Raw genomic sequence first — 21,646 nt, 5'->3', positions numbered from 1 at the left:
AGACGACCACACAATTAACTGATAAGCCTAGACCAGTGGTCTCCAACCTTTTTAAGCATGACATTACTTTTTGAATTAAAGTGCAATCCAGGATTTACTTAAAACCCAAACACCCTTGCCCTGCCTCCTTCCTGCCCCTTCTCCAAGGCCCACCCCTGCTCATTCCATCCTCCCCCCTCCTCCCCCATCCTCACTCACTTTTATCAGGCTGGAGGCGGAGAGCTGGGATGCAGGGGAGGGGGATGCAGACATTGATCAGGACTGGGGTTGGGGTTGGAATGCAGGCTCCAGCTGGGCACTGCTTACCACAGGTGGCTTCTGGGTGGTGGTGCAGGAGACTAAGGCAGGGTCACCCCTACTCTGGTGTCTGCTTTTGGATGTGATGCAGGGCCAAACTCTCTCCATGTCTCTCCCCCTCTGCTTTGTGGAGATGGGGTAGAGGGAGGGCCACTCTGACATCAGCAATCCCTCCTCTTTTTCCCGTGCCCTGCACAGCAAGCAAGAGGCTCCTGGTGGCAGTGCCAAGGCAGAGGGAAGGAGCAACACTGCATTGATTAGAGGGGCAGATGAAGTGCTGCACTTGACAGCCTCCTGGCCAAACCTGTCGGGATCACCTTTCAAAGGCTCCAAGATCCACCAGTAGATCCTGATCTACTGGTTGGTGACCACTGGCCTAGACTTACCGGTTAATCTTGTGAACTACATGCATCTCCCCCTTCCCTGGGAGTAGGACTATCGAACAGTCATGTAACGAAGACAATTCACTTACACAATATCTAACATTCCTAATTAAGGCTGGCTGGCTGTAGGAATCCTGCTGGCCATTTTCCCCCATATACTGCCAGTACAATGTCCTTGCCTTACGGAATTTGCATTCTCTAGTAGTTGGTTCAAGCCCATTTTTGGCAGTCCTTCAAGGCAAAAATGTGGTCAAATTTGGGGTTATTTTTCCCTTTCACCTACCCCAGGGTGGGTCATCTAGCTACTCCCTTCTCCCCCCCCCCCCCCAGTGAAAATAGCTTTGAAACTATACAGGAAACTACCCAGAACAGTTAGTTCGATTGGCCATAAATACATCTGGTAGAGATGTTAAGGCAAGTAATACTCAACAACCTGTTGATCCTGTAGCTCTCAGTCACTTGTCTGGTTAATGCAGTTACCATGCTCATGTTTAAAAGATGGAAGCGACGGGGCATGGGCATTGCTAGAATACCTTACACTGGGTAACATCCCAAAGCATTTGAAACTCCAGCGACCTAATTCTGCAGTTATTCCGGGTCCTTCCAAAGCTCACATGAGAGCTTGACCTATTGTAAGGTCTCTATGATGTTGACCTAGAGATACTGTAATAATTTAACCTACCACTGAACTGCAGCTACGCTCAAACTATTCAGCAGCGTGCAGCAGAATCTGGGAACAAATATTGAAAGCATTGTCTCTTGCTGTGGAATGTCATAGTTAGAATTGTGCAATGTGAAGGAAAACACAGGGATTGGGATTTAGAAAGACGGTGGAGTCCGAGAATAACTTGGCTAGGCAAAAGCCTTAAGTCTCTCTTTCTGACATAGTATTTTTACCTTAACAACTCACTTGAAAATTAACCTGTTTTTTTGTGTTGCATAAAGTTGTGTATCGATGCAGCATATGTCTTTCAGTGGGGCCTTGTGTTTTTACACCATTCTTCAGGTTGGCTGAAAGAGGTACAGTGAACTAAAATGCCTTCTCTGAGGTTACATAACATAGTGACTCATAGGCTCAGTGTGAATTACTGGCCAGGACTTGGATCGCAATCCTTTACTGTAACTACTGGGCATGTGGTCCTCTAGTCCTTGTGTATGGGTAAGAGGAAAGGGGAATATGGATTTAAGCTAGCCATTTATCAACAGTGGTTGTTTTGAGGTGCAGGAGGATGTTTCGGTCTTAAAAACTTTATGGCCACTCACTGCTCATAGCAGCTTGTCTAAATTGGATGTAGACTAATCATAGGGTTGGAAGAGACCTCAGAAGGTCATTGAGTCCAACCCCCTGCTAAAAGCAGAGTCAATCCCAACTAAATCATCCCAGCCAGGCCTTTAAGCTCTTAAAAACCTCTAGGGATGGAGCATCCACTGCCTCCTTAGGCTACCCATTACAGTGCTTTGTCACCCTCCTAAGGAAATATATTTTTTCACTAATATTCAACCTAAACCTCCTCAACTGCAACTTGAGACCATTGCTCCTCGTTCTGTCACCTATCACAACTGAGAGAAGCCTCTCTCCATCCTTTTTAGAACCTCCCCTTCAGGAAGTTGAAGGCTGCTATCAAATCTCTTCCCCCATCCCCCACCCCATCCTTCTGTGGATTAAATAAGACCAAATCCCTGAGCCTCTCCCCAGAAGACATGTGATCCAGCCCCTTAATCACTTTTGCTGCCCTCTGCTGGACTCTCTCCAATGAGTCCACATCCTTTCTGTAATGGGAAAGGGCGGCTAGAATTGGACGCAATACTTTGGATGTGGCCGCACCAGTGCCCAATAATTACTTCTCTAGATCTGCTGGCAATGCCCCCCAATGCACTCCAATATGCCATTAGCCTTCTTGGCTACAAGGGCATAGGGATGTTAAATTTTGATTAATGAACTAATCGAGTAGGTGATGGAATTTCCATCATTTACTCGATTAGTCGATAAGGGAGTGCTTGCTGTCCCGCTGCACCTCTGCCTTTGAAAGGGCGAGGTGCAGCAATGCCTGCTTGCGCTGTTTCCCTACTGTGCTTCTGCCTCTCCTGCCCCCCTGTGGAGATAATGCTTTTAAGCCAGTTCACCCCCCTCCACCCCGGACTGGCTTCTGCTCCCCCCCCTTGCTTTTTCTCTCTGACAGAGGCAGTGGAGGGAAGAGGAGCAACTAGTTGAGTCAGTACTTGACTATCCCAACTAGTTGCTCACATCCTTACCAGGTCACACTGTTGACTCATATCTGCTTCTCATCCACTTTATTCAAGTCCTTCTCTGCAGAACTGCTGCTTAGCCAGTCAGTCCCTAGCCTGTAGTAGTGCTTGGAATTATTGTGTGCTTGGGACAGAATTCTGCACGTGTTCTCATCAGATTTCTTTTGGCCCAGTGCTCCGGTTGCTCTAGGTCACTCCGGTTCCTAGCCCTGTCCTGCAGTCAACTTGCTGAGGGTGCACTCCATCCTCTCATCCAGGTCATAAATAAAGATATTGAACAAAACCAGCCCAGGAGGCGACTCTTGGGGTGCACTCCACTTGAAACCGACCACCAACCAGACATCGATCTGTTGATGGCTACCTATTGAGCCTGACTTATCTAGCCAGCTTTCTATCCATCTTACAGTCCATTTATCCAATCCATACTACTTTAACTTGGTGGAAAGGAGTATCACATCCATGGCCTTGCCTATAGCCATACAGCCAGTTACCTTGTCATAGAAGGTGAGCAGGTTGGTCAGGCATGGATGAGATGATCCTTGTTTTTCAAATACTGGATGCTGCTATTTGTGCAAACATCTTAGTTGCCTATGTAGTCTTGCTTTGTACAAGTAATGCATCCAGGGTCAAGAGTGAAATATCTTCATGTGGCTACATTTTGTTGTAACTTTGCCATGTTATGGGTGACATGACTGTCCCTCTATCCAGGGGAGGAGTCTGTTTTGTTGAACAAATTTAGAAAAATGGTCAATCTAAATGAGGCAGAACCTTGAGTGTTTATAAAACTCAGATGTTTCCTTTCCTTTCCTTCTAGAAACCCCTTTTATGTCCCTATTTCAAGCATTGGGTATATATCTGTAGATAATATTTGATAGTGCTATTATTAGTCAGCTCTTTGAGTGACTGCTTTGTGGTCACAGGCTCCCTAATTGTGGTTGAGTTCAAATCAGAATTAACCATCCCAGACACTATTCTCATATAAGCAGTGGAGGTGAAACTAAGCCAAAAGGTGTTTTTGTTTACAGGTTTTTCAAGTCCCGTTCTCATCTCTTTTAGAAAAGTTTAGATTTGAAGTCCTGTGGCACCTTATAGATTAACAAATGTATTGGAGCATAAGCTTTCGTGGGCAAAGACCCAGTTTGTGAGATGGCTGTAGTGGAAATTTTCAGAGGCAGGTATAAATATGCAGGCCAGAATATTGTGTGTCCAGGGAGACTGAAGTGTTCTCCTACAGGTTTTTGTATATTCCTAATATGTCATTTGTGTCCGTTTATTCTTCATGACAACAGCACCTTCTATATTAGCCTCATTGATTATGTCAGAGTTGTTTCTGAGGCTGTGGATGGCATTGCGTTGTGCACGACTGAGGTTGAGGCACACGATCCAGCAACACCATCACAGGACCTAACCAGATCAGCCACACCATCATTGGTGCATTCACCTGCACAGCTACCAATGTAATATATACCATCATGTGCCAGCAATGTCCCTCTGCTATGTACATGGGCCAAACTGGACAGTCCCTACGTAAAAGAATAAACGGACACAAATCAGATATCAGGAATGGCAATATACAAAAACCTGTGGGAGAACACTTCAATCTCCCTGGACACACAGTAGCACAGTGGTCCTCAACCATTTGGGGTTGCCGGGCGCCAGGGGGCGTGGCCGTTCGCCCGCCGGGCGCTGGGGCCCCCCCATAGCCGCATTCCCGGGGCCGGCGCTCTCCCCTCAAGCGCCGTGCACCCGGGACCGGCGCTGGCACTGGCGCTCTCTCCCCTCCCTCCCCCAAGCACCACGCGCCCGGGGCCGGCGCTCTTCCCCCCCCCACCCCCAAGCGCCATGCGCCCGGGGCTGGCGCTGGTGCTCTCTCCCCTCCCTCCCCCATGCGCCGTGCGTCCGGGGCCGGCGCTGGGGCTCTCTCCTCCTCCCCTCCCCTCCCATCCCCCATGCACCACGGGGGGTCAATCCGCGGCACCCCCGGGACCGGCGCTCACCGTGCGCCCTGGGGCTGGCTCCGACACCGTGCATGCGCCACGTGTCTGGGGCCAGGCCAGCCCTGAGCACTTGGCGGGCGCAGACAAATGCCCCCGCGGGCACCGTGTTGGGGACCACGGCAGTAGAAGATTTAAAGGTAGCCATCCTGCAGCAAAAAAACTTCAAGATCAGACTTCAAAGAGAAACTGCTGAGCTCCAGTTCATCTGCAAATTTGACACCATTTTAGGATTAAACAAAGACTGTCAATGGGCCAGCCCAATGGCCAGCCAACTACAAAAGCAGTTTTCCTCTCTTGGTGTTCACACCTCCAGATCAGCTGCTAGAAGTGTGTCTCACCATCCCTGACTGAATTAACCTCATTATCTCTAGCCTGAATCTGGCCTGCATATTTATACTTGCCTCCTGAAATGTCCACTACATGCATCATGCCCACCATAAGCTTGGGTTTGAGGCAGCTGCACCCTTCCTTTTAGGGAAGTAGTGGGGAGCCTGTGGCCCCCAGTTTGACTGGATCCAGGCTCAGGGCTCCCCCCCCCAGCAATTGAGGAGCCTGTGCTGGCACTCGGCCCCCCCCTCCCCACTATCCCACCATGGGGCTGGAGCCCACACAACCTACTTGCTGGGGGGTCAGCAACCCCTGACCCAAAAAAGATTTCCCACCCCTATTTTAGAGGATTTTTTTTAAACCTGAGCCACCACCTGTCTGCAATAAGCTAAGAATTGATGTTAATGAAACTGTGTGTTGGCACAATATGACATAACCACCTTGACTGGAACATCTGAATAGTTCACCATTATGGGTGATTCACTACTGTCCTCATTTTACCGCTTGGTAAATTGAGGCACAGATTGATTTACCCAACATGGCACTTGAGTTGATAAATCAGAATGAGAACTTGGCTTTCGCTTGCTTTTAAACACACGACCATGTCTCCTGGAGTTGTTAACATTGACCCTTTTTAAAGGGACTTTCAGGTAAGGAAGACTGAATAGAGAGAATATTAGTACCTTATTTGGTGAGCATTTTTAGTACCCACTGTTAGATATTCCTTCAGAAGATGCAATGTTCAAAACAAAAATAGGACCTATTTCCCTTGCAGCCCAGCATGGTAAATGGCTGGAGCCTGCCTTTGAAAGGGCGGATACTCAACACTTGCAAAAGCTAGCCCCTTTTAGGTGTATAAAAAAAAAATGGAGGCATCCAGGGAACTAACCACTCTTACCATGTGGTGTAGTAAAGGTTGCTGTGAATAGGGATGTGAAAAAATGTTTATTTTTGTACAGCTGGTTCCCATTTTGCGAACGGTCGACTCATGACTGTTCTCACTTACGACCAAAACTGTCGTAAATGGCGGACCCCGAGTTACGAACGCGATCTGTGCTTACGAACAGCAGTGTCGCATGTAACTCTATGGGGTCCGAATTACGAATGGACCAAGTTACGAAAAATTGCTTGGTCTGTAACCGGTTCGTAAGTCGGGAAGAGGCTGTAAAGGTGTGATGGCTGAAAAATTCAGCGGTTACATGTTTATATGCAGGGGCTAGCTTTCTATCAGAAGCAACAGCACAGGAGGGCAACAGGCAGTTCCATGGGAGCCGACATGCACTTCCCCCACGCTGCTGCTTCTTAAAAGCTGGCTCCCGCCTCCTCCCCATTGCTGCCTCTGATGCAAAGGCAGCAAGGGTGGTATGTGCATACACAGTAACATCCCTGGCAGTGACCAACCTTCAGGATTGAGGGTTCCTTAAAGGAAGCAGATCAAAACGCAGAAGGAGTGTAGCTTCTACGACTGAAGGGTTCACCCAGCCAGTGTGGGATTTCTCACACCTTCGACCCTTTCCCTTTCAGAGTGATATTCAAGATTCTGAAGCTTCTTGGATTTGAGCTGCACATTGATCCATGGTGGCAAACACCATGAAGAATATTTAAATGACATTTCAGTGACATCCTTAAAAGGAGAAATTAAAAAAAATTGAAGATGGCAGACTATTTTAAGACAGAATTATAAAATAGTCTTACAGAACTAGGCTAATCTTCAGAAGTATGATGCCAACTGTCAACTGCGGAGTAGAGGAGTGGCCAAGACATCCCAGTATGAAATTGAGATGACTTTCTGGCAGCGTGTGCATGGAGGTAGAGGATGCAGAACAAGTCTGGCTGATTTCAGGCTGAGCACTTGTAAACAACAGATGTTCATAACTGGAATCTTTGGAAGGAGGATTGGAAAGCCAGGATATATGTCAATGCTTGGAATGTTTTGAATTTATAGTGGGCATGGGCAGTGTCAGAGGCTTTCTTAAGATACTGATTGAAATTGTCAATTTACAGAGAAATTTAATTTTAGGTCTTCAGAATCTTTAGAGGTTACTTATTTAAGCAGAGGGGAGAATGCAGGTTTTTTTGGGGGAGCTTTGGTAAGATATTTGAGTAGGTAAGTACACTATTAAATAGGGTTAACCCAAAATGAATTTCAAGTCACTATTATAGTGAAATTTTGTCCTTTCAAATGTTTTTCATTGGAAACTGGGAATCACATGTTTTTTATTTCTCCTCCTAGTTGCATTGGCCTACTCAGTAGCCTTGTCTACCCTTGGAAAGTTGACAAATCATTTTTCACCAATAGACTTATGTAGACATAAGAAGTGTGCAGTAGGGATGTAATAGTATAGTCAATTAACCGTTAAGAAAAAGCTTATAGGTTAATGCTATAGACTACGTGCATTTCTCCCCTGCCCCCCTCAGCCAGTAGCCAATACATTTTTTTTAGCAGGCTGGCCAGAACTCCTGACATGCGGTGGGTCTGAGACCTATCCCGCTGCAGCTCTGCATTTAAAGTGTATTAGGAGCTGGGCAGGCAGGCAGCCTGGCTCAGTTCTGGCTCACACCAGGTCTGGGACCTACCCCCGCTGTGGCTCTACATTTGAAGTGTATTAGAAGCCACGTGGCAGGCAGCCAACCTAATTTTCAGCTTGCCCTGGGTCTGGGAGCTCAGACATCCCCTAGACAGGGGCTGCTGCTACCCTGTGCTGCTGCCTCTTTATCAGAGGTATCAGCATTGGGTGACAGACAGCTAGTCTGCAAGGGGAGCTTGGATCCTCAGGAGTGAGGCCAGAGCACACTGACTGCTGCCCCGATCCCCGAGGATTATAGAATAGTCGACTAACTGATAAGAATTCACGAGGTTATTGGATTATTCAGTTAACCGATATTTAACATCCCTGGTGTGCAGGTAGTATTTCCTGGTGCAAATTCAGCTTTTGTCTGTTTCTAGCCATGATAGCTCATAAATTAGACTTGAATATTTCATCATTCTAATGACTCATTCCTCGCCCCTCCTTTTGACACCATGTATTTAGCAGCCATTGTGCGCAAGTGTCAGTAATGCTGCCTACCATGTAAACTAAGTTCTGAGGATGGTAGAGCATTAGTTTATAGATTTCATGGTGGAAAAGATAGCTGCTACATTAATATCGCAATGGATATGAGATGAGAAATTAGTAAGATGACAACAATGGTGCAGAGCTTGGCAAAAACAACTCTCAAAAACCCTACATACCTTAAGAAACCATTGTTTTGGTGAGGTGTGTTAAGCTGTGCACAACCTCCCTTACCCAACTTTCCCCCACAAATGCTGAGATCCAGGACAGATAAGGCTGAGCTAAACAAGCTCTCTAGATTTTCCCCTTGTCATGGCATAGTCTTTAAACAAGAGGGGAGAGAGTTCAGTTCAAGCCCTGGATATTCAGTTCAAGCATCTTGTTGTCTGACTTCAGGGAGAGTTTGCATCTGGGCAGAATCTTTGTGAACACCTCTAAACTTTAAGGGAAGTTCAGACCCAAACTTTGCAGTTTTAGGCTTAGGTCTGTTTTAAACGAGTTCAAACAGATTGCCCTCTGAAGCAATGCTGTCAAACCTAGAGGACTGATTGGGAGTTGATTCAGCTTTTACACATCCATCTCCTTTGTGAGTAACCTGAAATCAGAACCAGAATAAAATGTGCCAGCCCCCGTGAGAACTTCAGTGAGCAAGAATAGCTGCAATTCTGCCTGTGGCTATGGCTGGAAACTGTATTTTTAACTTTTGGTCTTAATGGTTGTATAGCTTGGTTGTAAGCTGTGAAAACAGATGCCACATTCCACCACAGACTGCTGCAGTTCAGAGGTGGCTGAAGGGTGGGTGGGTGGGTGGGGGTGTGTGTGTGTGTGTGTGTGTGTGGCTTTTATTATGAAGCAGCGCTTACAAGAAATCCTTCGCTCTTCATTTATCCTTGCCTTTGTGTTTTGTAGTGCATTCTGTCTGGCCTGTGTGTCTCCTCTGGATTATGATCTCTTCAGTGTAGGGATTGCTTTTACCTTTGTCTTTTACTACTGCTGAGCACATGACCCACATTTATTTGTAAAGGGGTTGGAGAGGTCATAGACTTGCATACATGCCAGATACAATTTAACAAGGAATTGAAGGGGTTAACAGAGCCCACAGACAGAAATTAAAAGAATTAAAACAAAAAAAATCTGTTGGAGCATTGTGTGGCGGCTGTTTGAGGTTGAGATTAGGGTGTGGCACTCACTACACAGCTCTTGAGGTGACAATCCCAATTAGAATCATGTGGGGTTTGAAATTATTTTTTCCTGCAAGACCGCCTTTCATGTATGACCACATGCAGTGTCAACATGCTGTCTGGCGCCATTAAATACCAGCAGTTTTACTCACGGAACTGTCGTGGGCCCTTGGTATTTCTGCTATGTGCCGCCTTAGAATAGCTTCGGGTGTTACGGTGCAGCAGTTTGGACAGCTGGGAATTGTCCATTTAACTTTTTAATCTCCTATGATTGCCAGATTCTGTGCCTTGTTTTATTTAACAAACAAAGCACATGTATCATGTGGTATGCTAGCCTCCTGCATAGCTCCTTGTGTGCAGCTGCATACTTAGTCCGCTCTCTCAAATTAAGCATGGTTAGAATGTGCATAGAGCCATCCAGCGAACAACCAGGTGGTAGTGAGCCAAAAGGTGATGGTTTTCTTTCTAAGCCACCTTAGTTCTGCATGCTCATTATTGGAAATGCCATGTTTGAGATCAGGCTATCCCTCGGTTCCTAATTGTTTAGTAATTGGTAGGACAGCAGCCATGGCAGAGAAGTTTGGGTGATGGTGGAAAAGCTGAGGTGATGGAGAAAGGCAGGAGCAGACATTTCTAGTGGGTGAGGACATGGAATGTGCAGGCTGGCTAGCAGGCTTCACGTGCCGGTAGCTGTGCTGGCTGAGCAGGGCTGTTCAGCAGCTCGGTACTGGCCTGTGTGAGAGGAGTGAAGAATTGAACTAGGGATGTAAAATCCCATTTAATCAGTTGACCGGTGAAACGTCAAGTTGAATCAGTTCACTGATTAAGCAGGGTCCCGCAGGCCAGGGGGATGCTCCTTACCAGTTGGAGCAGCCCTGCAGCCCATGGGGCTACTGCTCCCAGCCCCGCAGGACTACTGTCTCTTTTGGCCTTCCTGGAGCAGCCCTCGGTCTGTGGCAGGCTGCTTCTGGGCACCAGATAATCAGTTTCCATAAGCATCACCAGGTAAGGGTGATGCTTACCGGGTAACCAGTTACCTGTTCACATCCCTAAAGTAAACTAGAAAAGAAGCAACAGATCCACCTCAGGAACTCGAGACAGGGTTTCTAGTAGTTAGAGCAGGAAACTGAAAGCCATTAGAGGTGGGTTCTTTTCTAGACCTTTCCACTAATTTAAGTAGCTTCATCTCTCTCAGCTTTAGCTTCTCCATCTTTTAAAGGGGGACATTAATGGTGCTTTGAGAGCCATGTCAGAGGCAAAATATACACAACAAAAATTGGTGTTGTCAATCCATGGCGATGGTACAAATCCTTGCAGTTCATTTAACTGTGTGTGTGTGTGTGTGTGTGTGTGTGTGTGTGTGTGTGTGTGTGTGTGTGCGCGCGCGCAGTTGTCACCACAGCCTCTTTCACAACTTGTGTTATGAAATATGTGGCTCTTACAGCAGATTTTAACAGTAATTTTTCATTAGTCTACATGGGTCCTTTCTTTCATAGAGATGGTGTGTTTTGTCCTGTGAAAGCTGAAAGCACATTCTGCTGGACCCAGAGCCCAACTTTAGGTCAAGGGGTTTTTAATGTAGTAAGATATGCTGTTCAGTTTTTCCTCTTGGGGTGAAAACTTTTATTTGGGGCCAGGATGGGAAGGAGCAAGAGGCAGAACATGGACTATATGTTAATATATAAGGTACTGAAATCCTCTTTTCCTGGGCAATATTCTGTTAACTAACTCCTCAGTTGAGCAATAAACCAAACAATTATTAACCACACAACAAACGCAGATTTTGGGTTATGTGGGGCAAAACAGTAGGAATTTACGTAGCGTAATATCTAGCAATTGGAACTTCAGTACAGCATTGTGATCATTCTGTCTGCTTTTTTCAGTGAGCAGAATGTACATTGGAGCACATAAACTACAAAGTCAAATACTTTGTTAAATAAAATAATCTTTGCTCTTTTACCCTTCATTTTTTTATTTAAATTAAAGCTCTAGGAGTAAATTAATAGCCCAGAATATCCTCTACCCCCTTCCTTATACTCCAGACCTTGAAACAATCCAGATCACAAGCTTCAGCCATTTCCTGTGGTATGTTTTTAAGGGTAAGAAACAAACATCCAGATTAGCTGGTTTGAAATTATTCTTCTGTTTTAAAACTTCTCTACTTAGTATTGTAGATCTAACGCTTGCTACTATGGGCAGCCCAGTAGACGTCTACAAAGGCCTGCTGTAGTATTAATCATGTTTATTACTTAGTCTGACTAGTATTGGTGCCCCATTATTCTAGGCACTGTACAAACAGAATAGTAGATGGTTCCTGATCTGACAAGCTTACAGTCTAAATACAGAGTGAAGGGAAATGGGTGTAACACACAAGGAATGTAAAAAATGCAATAACAGCAAGTATCAAACTGTTTCCGTGTTTGTGGGTGCCTTTTTATTGTAACTGGATTTATTGAGGGTATGCCTACACTGCAGAGTTGTGTTGTGTAGAGGTAGAAGTTGTGTAGTGTGTTTAAAAAAAAAGGTCACCAAAGCGTGTTTACACAGGCTCCCTCATTGGACAGATCATGGCCACGGTTTCAGCTCTGTTGTCAACAGAACAAGGCACTGTGGGTGTGCATCCCAGCACTCCTCCTGTTCATCAGAGGGGCACTGGAATGCATCTCTTTTGGGGTTGCTTCCCTGCTGCATCCCATTTCTGATCTGTGAAAGAAACAGGCTGTGCCAGGAGCCTGAGCAATTGCTATGGGTTGTGGAACAGGAAATTCAGGTCATCATACCATTAAAAATGTTTGCCTTTATTGATCACTGCAAATGATAGGCACACACCTAAGGATCACTGTTGGCTGATAAAGGAGGGTTTGGGTTAGGGCAAAGCCTCATAACTGTGTATAGGTCCGGCTGTCATAGTTACACTTTTGTAGGGAGTGGATTGCGGCAGAAACAGAGCTTTCCCAGACCATTAAAAGGAATGCGTGGGTAAAGAGGGTGGGTTACTGGACAAAGAATTCTGTCTGTTGCAGGGGGGATGGAGGCTGGTTCTGATCACTCTACAGCTTGATTAAATACTTGAGCATCTCCGCCTGCTCCTCCATAAGCTTGATCATACGCTCAGTGGAGTCTTCCCTATCTTATCTTTCCCTTGGCCGCTGTGCCTCCCTTTTTTGTACCTCAGTTAAGGAATGGTTCAGAACCTGCCTTACAAGATCTTCCCTGTTTTGCTTGGGTCTCCTCCTCAGTTGAACGGTCTGTCAGCAGGAGAAGTGTTGAGTTCTCAAGGTCTCATCTACAGCAATAGAGGGATTGTTAAATTCCTGCTCCAGGGTGAAACATATTTTTCAACATATGCAGCCACTTTCCCACTGGTCCTTGCATGATACACACCTCTCTGCAGGCACGGTAGACATACTCAGTTTGGGGGAAGGGGGAGGGAGTGATGGCAGCGTGCATAGAGGAATAAGAAAATACAGCAGGTTTGCATGGAAGTAATTCTAATAATGTTCTGTTTCTCCAGAGCCAGCTGTCACTTTTGCTAATGCCTCACCCAGGCTCTACTTCTGGATGCTAGCATAAAAACGGCTACACTGGGTCAGACCAAAGGTCCATGTAGCCCAGTATCCTCTCTCTGACACTGGCCAATGCCAGATGCCCCGGAGAGAGTGAATGGAAACAAGTTATCAAGTAATCCCTCTCCTGTCATCCATTTCCAGACCCTGACAAACAGAGGTTAGGGACACCATTCCTATCCATTTTGGCTAATAAGTATTGATGGACCCAACCTCTATGAATTAATCTGGTTCTTTCTTGAACCCTGCTAAAGTCTAGGTCTTCACAACCTCTTCTGGCAAGGAGTTCCACAGGTCAACTGTGCGCTGTGTCAAGAAAAGCTTCCTTTTGGTTTAAACTTGCTGCTACTTAATTTATTTGGTGACACCTAGTTCGACCCCCTAGCAGGTGTTGCCCTGCTTCTTATGAAGCCCACTTGTGTGCCACTTTGGCTCCTGCAACATTATTGAAGAATGTTATGGGAGAGTGTCATACCTGGGGTGAGGGAGAGAACTGGAACCTGCAAGAGAGAATCAGTATGTACCTCAGGCACTGTTTCTGGATCATCTCTTTGCAGAATTCAATGGACATCTTAGTGTTTGTTTATGCCTTCCTTGGAGATAACATCTAGCCATGCGGGGCTACACTAGCTCACAGAAACACAGCCAGCCTCCTGCCTTTCTGTACTCTACCCCTAACGCTTCACCCCCCAAGCCAGAACTGCTTACTGCACGTCTCATCATCTTCTTCCTGCTCCCTGTTGATCTGTGGCGGAGGCTAGCTATTCACCTTAAGACTTGAACAGTTCCTGGCTGCCTGCCAGACCCGACGACCCCGCTGTGAGCCCCGCATCCTCGTCCAGCTCTACTGCTTCATCTATGGTTTCATCCTACGGGTTAAGTCCTCTTTCCGTGGAAGAGGACTGGAACAAACTAGGGATGTGAAGGACTGCGGACAGGCTAGTCAACAAGTCACCCCTTCCGCCCCTGCTACCTCTATCAGAGGCCGCCACGGGGGGATGGGGTCGGCAGCGGCAGCAGATGGGGTATTTCAAAGCAGCAGCGCTGCAAGGAGCCTGGGGCCAGACCCTGGGCTCTACGCAGTGCTGCCGCTTTGAAATGGTGTGTGCAGCCTGGGGCCAGCTGGGGACTCCCCCGCTAACCCCGGGCTCCATGCGGCACTGAGGCTTTGAAACGCTGCACGGAGCCTGATGCTGGAAGCCCGGGGTCAGCAAGGGTGGGGGTGTTTGTGTCCCTAGCTGATCCCAGGCTCCACAGGGTGCTGCAGCAGTGAAATGCCAGGAGGAGCATTGGCTTATGGGATAGTGGGCTAGTCCTTAACATCCCTCATTGCTACACTTCAAAGGCAGAGGTGCCCTATTGACTAATTGAATAATCAGTCACTCACAATTTAACATCCTTAGACCAAACAAGTCATCAGCATAGGCTAGTGAAAGTCCAAACCAAACTGTACTGAGTTCTCAGTGTCCTGAGGTCCTTGCTTTAGCTGCTTCTGCTGGCGTGCGCCTGGCAGACGCTTCTCTGCACATTTTAGGAATTGCAGCGAGACATATTTTGCCATGGGGGGCTTGCTATCCATCTAATCAAGGATAGGTCCTGTATTTGTGAGGACTGCTTCGTAGTCTTGCAGAGGGATTGGTGATCTACTTTTATTTCAGTTATAGCTTAATTCTTCTTACATTTCTCGTGTAAAGCTCAAAACTCATCTTGACCTAATAAAAATCACCTTACCAGGGTCTCCACATGCATATGTTTTCTCTCAAATATTTATAGTTTAAAAAAATCGTACTATTATTTTTGGCAGGTGAATGCACTTATGAGTATTGAATAAAAGTTAACAAAATATCCATGCATCTGTCCCCTCTTTGTTTGGCTGGATACATAAGAAGTGTTACTTTTTTTCTATAACCATAACCTCCAATATCTTTTTTTTCCCCCTTTTCTCAATGATTGGGCATTCTTTTTCCAATGAGAGGATTCCAATAACAGCTATTAGCAGATGACAATTTAACTCTTCCTCTTTTATGTGACCATTTCCATTAAGAACCTCAGGGAGGATTACCAACAGTAAATACCCAGCAATTTGTGAAATTTGGTAGTAATTGTAATTCTTGATCAATGTTTATGTTGCTTTAAACAAGAGTGCATGCCTTCATTATAAACCCCCTATTCAAATATGCATATGTCATTTCCCCTCACCCCCAATCAGGTATCGTTCAAAGGGCCTGGGTGAGAGTGTTGTAGCTGTCTCTGTTAAACTATGGAGTGTGAAATCTGAAGGCTTTTCTTCTCCTCAGAACAGACCCTGTAGTGTCGCTTAATCACACAAAGAAGGGTAATTTGACAAATGCATTCCGAACTATTCTGCTGTCCTTTTAGAACAGCACGGCAGTAAGCAAGTGACATTGCTCTTTTGCCAACCTTTTCTGTGATCTTTAAAACAGACACCTATCAAATGCCTTTCAAGTTTTCGGCCTAATGAGCCGTTTGTTGAATTTTGATGTGTTTGTTTTGGTAAGAGAAATTCAATTATGCATTTTTATTTTGTTGTGGTAGAGGTGAGTTTTTCAGGGAATTTCTTAACTGTTTCACACATTCTTGCCATAGCCTGGCTTTTTACAATATTTTAAACTTTATCTCCTCCATGAATTATTCAGCATAGGAAAAAACACATGGTAGCCATATAGAAGGGGGAGATTAATTATTCCAGTAACGCTAACCAGCCTAGTCTGCACCCATCCAAAACCATGCTGCAGAATCCCTCAGGTACTATAGAAAAATCACTGCTTAGCTCTTGGTTTGCATTCTGAAATGAAGTTTCTTAAAACATTATACTTAAATTGTGCAACTTATCACTTTTATTGTCTATGCAGTGAGGCAAGGATGTTGTCCTTGTTTTGTTGTGTTGGCAATAAATGTGGCTTTTTTTGTAACCTCATTCTTCACTGAATCATAGAATCATAGAATCATAGAATAATAGGACTGGAAGGGACCTCGAGAGGTCATCGAGTCCAGCCCCCCGCCCTCAAGGCAGGATCAAGCTCCGTCTACACCATCCCTGACAGATGTCTATCTAACCTGTTCTTAAATATCTCCAGAGAGGGAGATTCCACCACCTCCCTTGGCAATTTATTCCAATATTTGACCACCCTGACAGTTAGGAATTTTTTCCTAATGTCCAATCTAAACCTCCCCTGCTGCACTTTAAGCCCATTACTCCTTGTCCTGTCCTCAGAAACCAAGAGGAACAAATTTTCGCCTTCCTCCTTGTGACACCCTTTTAGATATTTGAAAACCGCTATCATGTCCCCCCTTAATCTTCTTTTTTCCAAACTAAACAAGCCCAGTTCATGAAGCCTGACTTCATAGGTCATGTTCTCTAGACCTTTAATCATTCTTGTCGCTCTTCTCTGCACCCTTTCCAATTTCTCCACATCTTTCTTGAAATGTGGCGCCCAGAACTGGACACAGTACTCCAGCTGAGGCCTAACTAGTGCAGAATAGAGCGGCAGAATGACTTCACGAGTTTTGCTTACAACACACCTGTTGATACAACCTAGAATCATATTTGCTTTTTTTGCAACAGCATCACACTGTTGACTCATATTCAACTTGTGGTCCACTATGAACAAAGAGGAAAGGCCGCAATAGAATGTGGAAAAGCAAATGGAAAATTCCAAGATGATGGGCTCAGGTAGCCCCTCCCCCGATAAACTATGGATGTTACTCCAGTGGTCACCAACCAGGAGATCGGAATCTACTGGTAGATCTTGGAGCTGTTGACAGGTGATCCTGACAGGATTGGCCAAAAGTGCCAGCACTTCATCTGCCCCTTTCAGCACTGCCATGATGCTCCTGTCCTCTGGCTTGGAGCTGCCCCACCAGTCCCTGGGAGCCTCTCGGGAAGAAGAGGAGGGGGGTGCTGATGTCAGGGTGCCTATCCCCTACCCTGTACCTCATCTCCACAGAGCGGGAGGGGGGGGGAAGGGAAGGGATGGAGAGAGTTGGCTGGCTGCTTTTGGGAGTGATGCAGGGCCAAAGTAGGGTTAAGTCTGCCATAGTCCCCTGCACCACCACCCAGAAGCCACCTGCAGTAAGCGGTGCCCAGCTGGAGCCTGAATTCCAGACTCCGGCCCCAGTCCTGAACCTCTCCTGTACCCCAACCCCTGTCCTAGACCTGAGTCCCCCTGCACTGAAATTCCCTCCCAGAACCAGTACCCTCAACCCCCTCCTACACCTCAACTCGCTGCTCCAGGCTCAGCTCAGATCCTCTCCCACGCTCCAAATACTTTAGCCCAAGGTCAGAGTCTGCAGCCTCCTCTGCACCCCAACCCTCTGCCCCCAAACTGATAAAAGTGAGTGAGGATGGAGTGAGCAGGGGGCAGGAAGGAGGCAGGGCAAGAGTGTTTGGGTTTGATTGCATTTAAATTAAAGTGATGTCATGCTTAAAAAGGTGGGAGATCCCTGCATTACTCTTATTAGTGAGAGTAGGTTTAAATGCAATAGAAGTAACTCAGAAACGCATATAGTAGCTGTATCTCCTTGTTTGTTGAATTTTTCCATTCAAAATAACCAACAAAAACATTCTAAAATAACTGTTTATAAAACGACATGTAGTGAAACAATTTTTGTAAACGCAGATGCTGTGCTGAAACTGTTTCAGTAAGCATTTGCACAGTGGGTAAAGCTAGTCTTTTAGGCAATTAAGCCACTTAGCAACCCAACAGCTAAATGATTCTTTTAACCAAATTCTCCCCCGACTTATGTCCACATGCAACCAAACTGATTCTGTTGTCTGTAAGTCAGAGTAGTCTGACTTTTGATAAAACTTTTGTTGCAGTATTAGGTTAATATCTTTTAAAATGTGTACCTAATATTACATTTATACTACAAACCATGTCCCTTGCCAAATAAAAAAACACACACAATATAATGTTAAAATAAAGCTGACTAATCTATCACTCCTCATGAGAATTTGGCAGGGTTAAGAAAATGTATAAGGGGTGTTTTTTTAGAGGTCTCTATTTCATTGTGTACGCTTGGAGCAGATCCTTAAATTTAGACTTTTTAGGAAGCAAAAGGGGAGAAGACTATAATTTTTCTGATGGTTCAGGTACAAAACTCCATACAACTTTTGAAATGCCTTTCCTCATGCTGAAATTGAATAATATTGGGATCTGATCTTTAGTTTGTAGTTACAAAAATTGGAGTGGGCTATTGGACAAAGCAAGCACTTGTGTGAGGGATCAGAGGGAGATCATCAAAGAAGCATTGTGTGCTATTTCTCAGAATCACTGTAAACTGTTCATGACAACATGTTCTGCTCTCTGCTTCTGGAAATAAAGATTCAGTCAGAACATTATTTGCCCAGGTGAGGGCAGTGACCTGGAAGGTGCTGAATTCTTTGTTGAATTTGGGTAAGGTAAGCGATAATCATTTACTGTTCTGTGCAAAGAAGCTTAGCTTTGTTTTAGTATTATAAGAGGCTTCAGATTTGCTGAATGGAGAATTGATCCAGAACACACTTTTTTTAATTGAAAGGAAAGTGCACTAGTGCAAAAGCTTGTCTATTTTTTTTCCTTTGGTTCAAGCTACTGATGTTAAATATCAGTTAATTGAATAGTCAAGTAACCTCATGAATTCTTATCGGTTAGTTGACTATTCTGTAGTCCCCCAGGGAGTGGGGCTGGCAGCTAGTGCACTCTGGCCCCACTCCTGACGTGTACCCTGCCCCTCTGTGCGGGGTGGTAGGTGGGAGCTGGTCCATGAGGAGATGCAGTTTAAAAACTAGCTCCCCTCATAGACTGGCTGTCTGTCTCCCTGTGCTTTTGCCTCTGATTCAGAGGCAGCAGCGCAGGGTGACAGCCCCTCTCTCGGGGAGGGGAAAGGGAAATGTGTGTAGTCTATAGTATTAACCTATAAGCTTTTGTTTATCAAATAATCGGTTAATTGAATACACTATAGCATCCCTGGTACATGCTAGGAACAGACCTATGCTAGTTTACTAAACACTTGAAACATTATCTTTGCTGCTAGAGTTCTACTACAGGTCACCCAACCACCAGGGGGAGAGGATTAATGTTTTTGGACTTGGAAGTATGTTATAATTATGGAAGGATTGTTGATGAGGGACACACCTGTTTAATGTGTTTGAAGAAAACTATTCGCATTTGTCAGAGGAAACGTTGCTAGAATCTGGCTGCTGGCTACCAGCTGCTTTGTTTAAACGTTGTGCAGTAGTAGGTAAGATTATTCTGATGCCAGTGTGGCTGGTGCCTAAATAAGGGGATAGCTAAAATCTGATTAAACTGTAAACAACAAAGAAGTCTGTGGATAAAGCTTGTACAGTTCCTCAATCTGTAGTGCGCTCTCTCCCTGTCACTGGTATCAACATTCACACACACACCTTTTAGGAGATAAGATCCTTAGGAGCTCCATGTGGGATGTTACAATAGCTGCATTTCTGATGTGGCATCTATAGAATGTGTGTTTAGCTGAATCATGTCAGCCTGCTTGACGTAAAGTCCTGTCCTCCCCCCCACCCATTGTTTCTATTTTGCATTCCCTGCAGGAAGGATCAGAATGTCCTGTCTCCAGTCAATTGTTGGAATCTCCTCTTAAACCAGGTGAAGCGAGAGAGCAGGGACCATACAACCCTCAGCGACATCTATCTGAACAATATCATCCCTCGCTTTGTCCAAGTCAGCGAAGACTCTGGGCGACTCTTCAAGAAGGTAACGGCATGCGGCAGCAGCCATATTTTCTTTGCTACTCTAGAAAGTGAAACTTCAGGTGTCTTTTCTGAACTGCCTTGCTGACTTACTATCCTGTCTGCAGCTCTCAAATCCATTCTCAGCACACACTACTGAGCTGAGGCAAAATACAGGACTATGTAGCACTTTAAAGACTAACAAGATGGTTTATTAGGTGATGAGCTTTTGTGGGCCAGACCCACTTCCTCAGATCAAATAGTGGAAGAAAATTGTCACAACCATATATACCAAAATACAATTTAAAAAATGAACACATATGAAAAGGACAAATCAAATTTCAGAACAGAAGGGGGATGGGAGGAGGAAGGTATCTATCACTACTGAGCTGAGGCTTCCTTTGATGCTGGTGCAATTACATGCTGATTTTTGCAGCTTTAGGATTCTCCTAAAAGGAATCTCTCAGTTGTTGAATTTATTCAGTGGTAGGTGAGTGGGATTCAATGGCCTCTAATATCCGGAGATCAGACTAGATGATTACTAGCCCTTTCTGTCCTTGAACTCTGTGGGTTTGTCTACGCAGTAGGTTAGTGTGTAACAAAGTGAAGGAGTGACTCTGCAGCCCAGTTTGCTGAGAACAAAATCACCATGTGAACAGTGGTACAGGGCAGTGCAAGTCTTACTGAGTGGCCCGAGCCTCTGAGGCTCTATGACTAAGATCCATAGATCCAAAATAGAGCCTGGCTCTGTTTCAGATGTCTTTGCTTAAATAATAGGAATAAACTGCCAACAATTGTGTATTACAGCCTTCTAATTACAAACCTGTGTCTGCAATGGAGCGATTTCTGTTAAACCTATTTTGGGTTTTCTTTCCATCTTGCCAAATGTTGACGAAAAGCATTTTGAAAATTAGATACCTAACTGCCCTTTGGAGAACAAGAGGGAAAACCACAAAGCAAAAAGCATGTTTAGGAATGACTTCTTGCAAGCACACTTGGAAATAGGGTTGGGAAGTGGGAGTGGGTGACTTGCATGTTAAGAAACTGTGATTGTCCAGTTGATGAAATATGATGTAGAAGATTTGGAAGAACAACTTCAAATAATAATGCACTGGTCTCTTTGGAGTTTTCTTGATGGTTGTACCATCTGTCTGATTTAGCTTACTTAAACCTGCACAGGTTTCAAAACATTTTCTATCTTTTGGTTGTGTCTTGATTCTTCAGCATTCTTTCCATTGTAACCGAGTTGGACAAAAGTACTACAGAGTTTCTTGTGGCTAGCTAAGGCATAATTACATGGACACTCATCCAGTGCTGTAACGCTACATGTTGGGAGACAGACGAGGAGTTTTGGCAATATTTCCAGACTGACTTTCATATCTGACTTCTTGCTTTCCTGTGGTCCTAATTGGTGCTATGTTAAAATCAGTGACACAAGTTGTGTTTATGTGACTTTAAAATGTAAATCTATTCAGGTGAAATCTTGACAGTAATTGGGGCCTTCATCAGCTTTTCACTGTGGTCTTGACAGCTGCTTGAAACGTCCTGAAAATGTTCAGAAGCTTCAGGGGGTGGTAGCTGAGTTAGTCTGTACAGGAAAAAACAACAAATGGTTTGGTAGCACTTTATAGACTAACAAAACATGTAGATGGTATCATGAGCTTTTGTGGGCACAGCACAGTAAAAACTCCGGTGATCTGAAGAAGTGGGCTGTGCCCACGAAAGCTCATGATTCCATCTATATGTTTTGTTAGTCTATAAAGTGCTACCAGACCACTTGTTGTTTTTTAAGAGAATGTGTTCCATCACTTTATGAAGATCCATATGTGCTCTTCACTAGTTAAGAGACTCATCAGTTAAGAAACACTCTGCAATGTGGTGAGATT

General features: G+C 45.1%; 1 protein-coding gene across 6 annotated transcripts in view; it reads left to right on the top strand.

The window, feature by feature from the left end:
• The window catches only part of SRGAP2 (SLIT-ROBO Rho GTPase activating protein 2), a 212,361-nt gene that overhangs the window by 86,505 nt on the left and 104,210 nt on the right, over positions 1 to 21,646 (top strand). For all 6 annotated transcript variants that reach the window (XM_075910141.1, XM_075910137.1, XM_075910140.1 and 3 more), the window contains one exon: positions 19,623 to 19,785. Coding sequence is in view for 5 of the 6 variants with exons in the window: in XM_075910137.1 (XP_075766252.1) it covers positions 19,623 to 19,785 (163 nt within the window). In the remaining variant the exon portion in view is untranslated. The remainder of the gene's footprint in view (positions 1 to 19,622; positions 19,786 to 21,646) is intronic.

The sequence above is a fragment of the Pelodiscus sinensis genome, chromosome 27 (assembly GCF_049634645.1).
Source record: "Pelodiscus sinensis isolate JC-2024 chromosome 27, ASM4963464v1, whole genome shotgun sequence".
NCBI classification, from domain to species: Eukaryota; Metazoa; Chordata; order Testudines; family Trionychidae; genus Pelodiscus; species Pelodiscus sinensis.
Note: the sequence above shows the minus strand (reverse complement) of the source record. Positions and strands in the feature narration are given on the sequence as shown.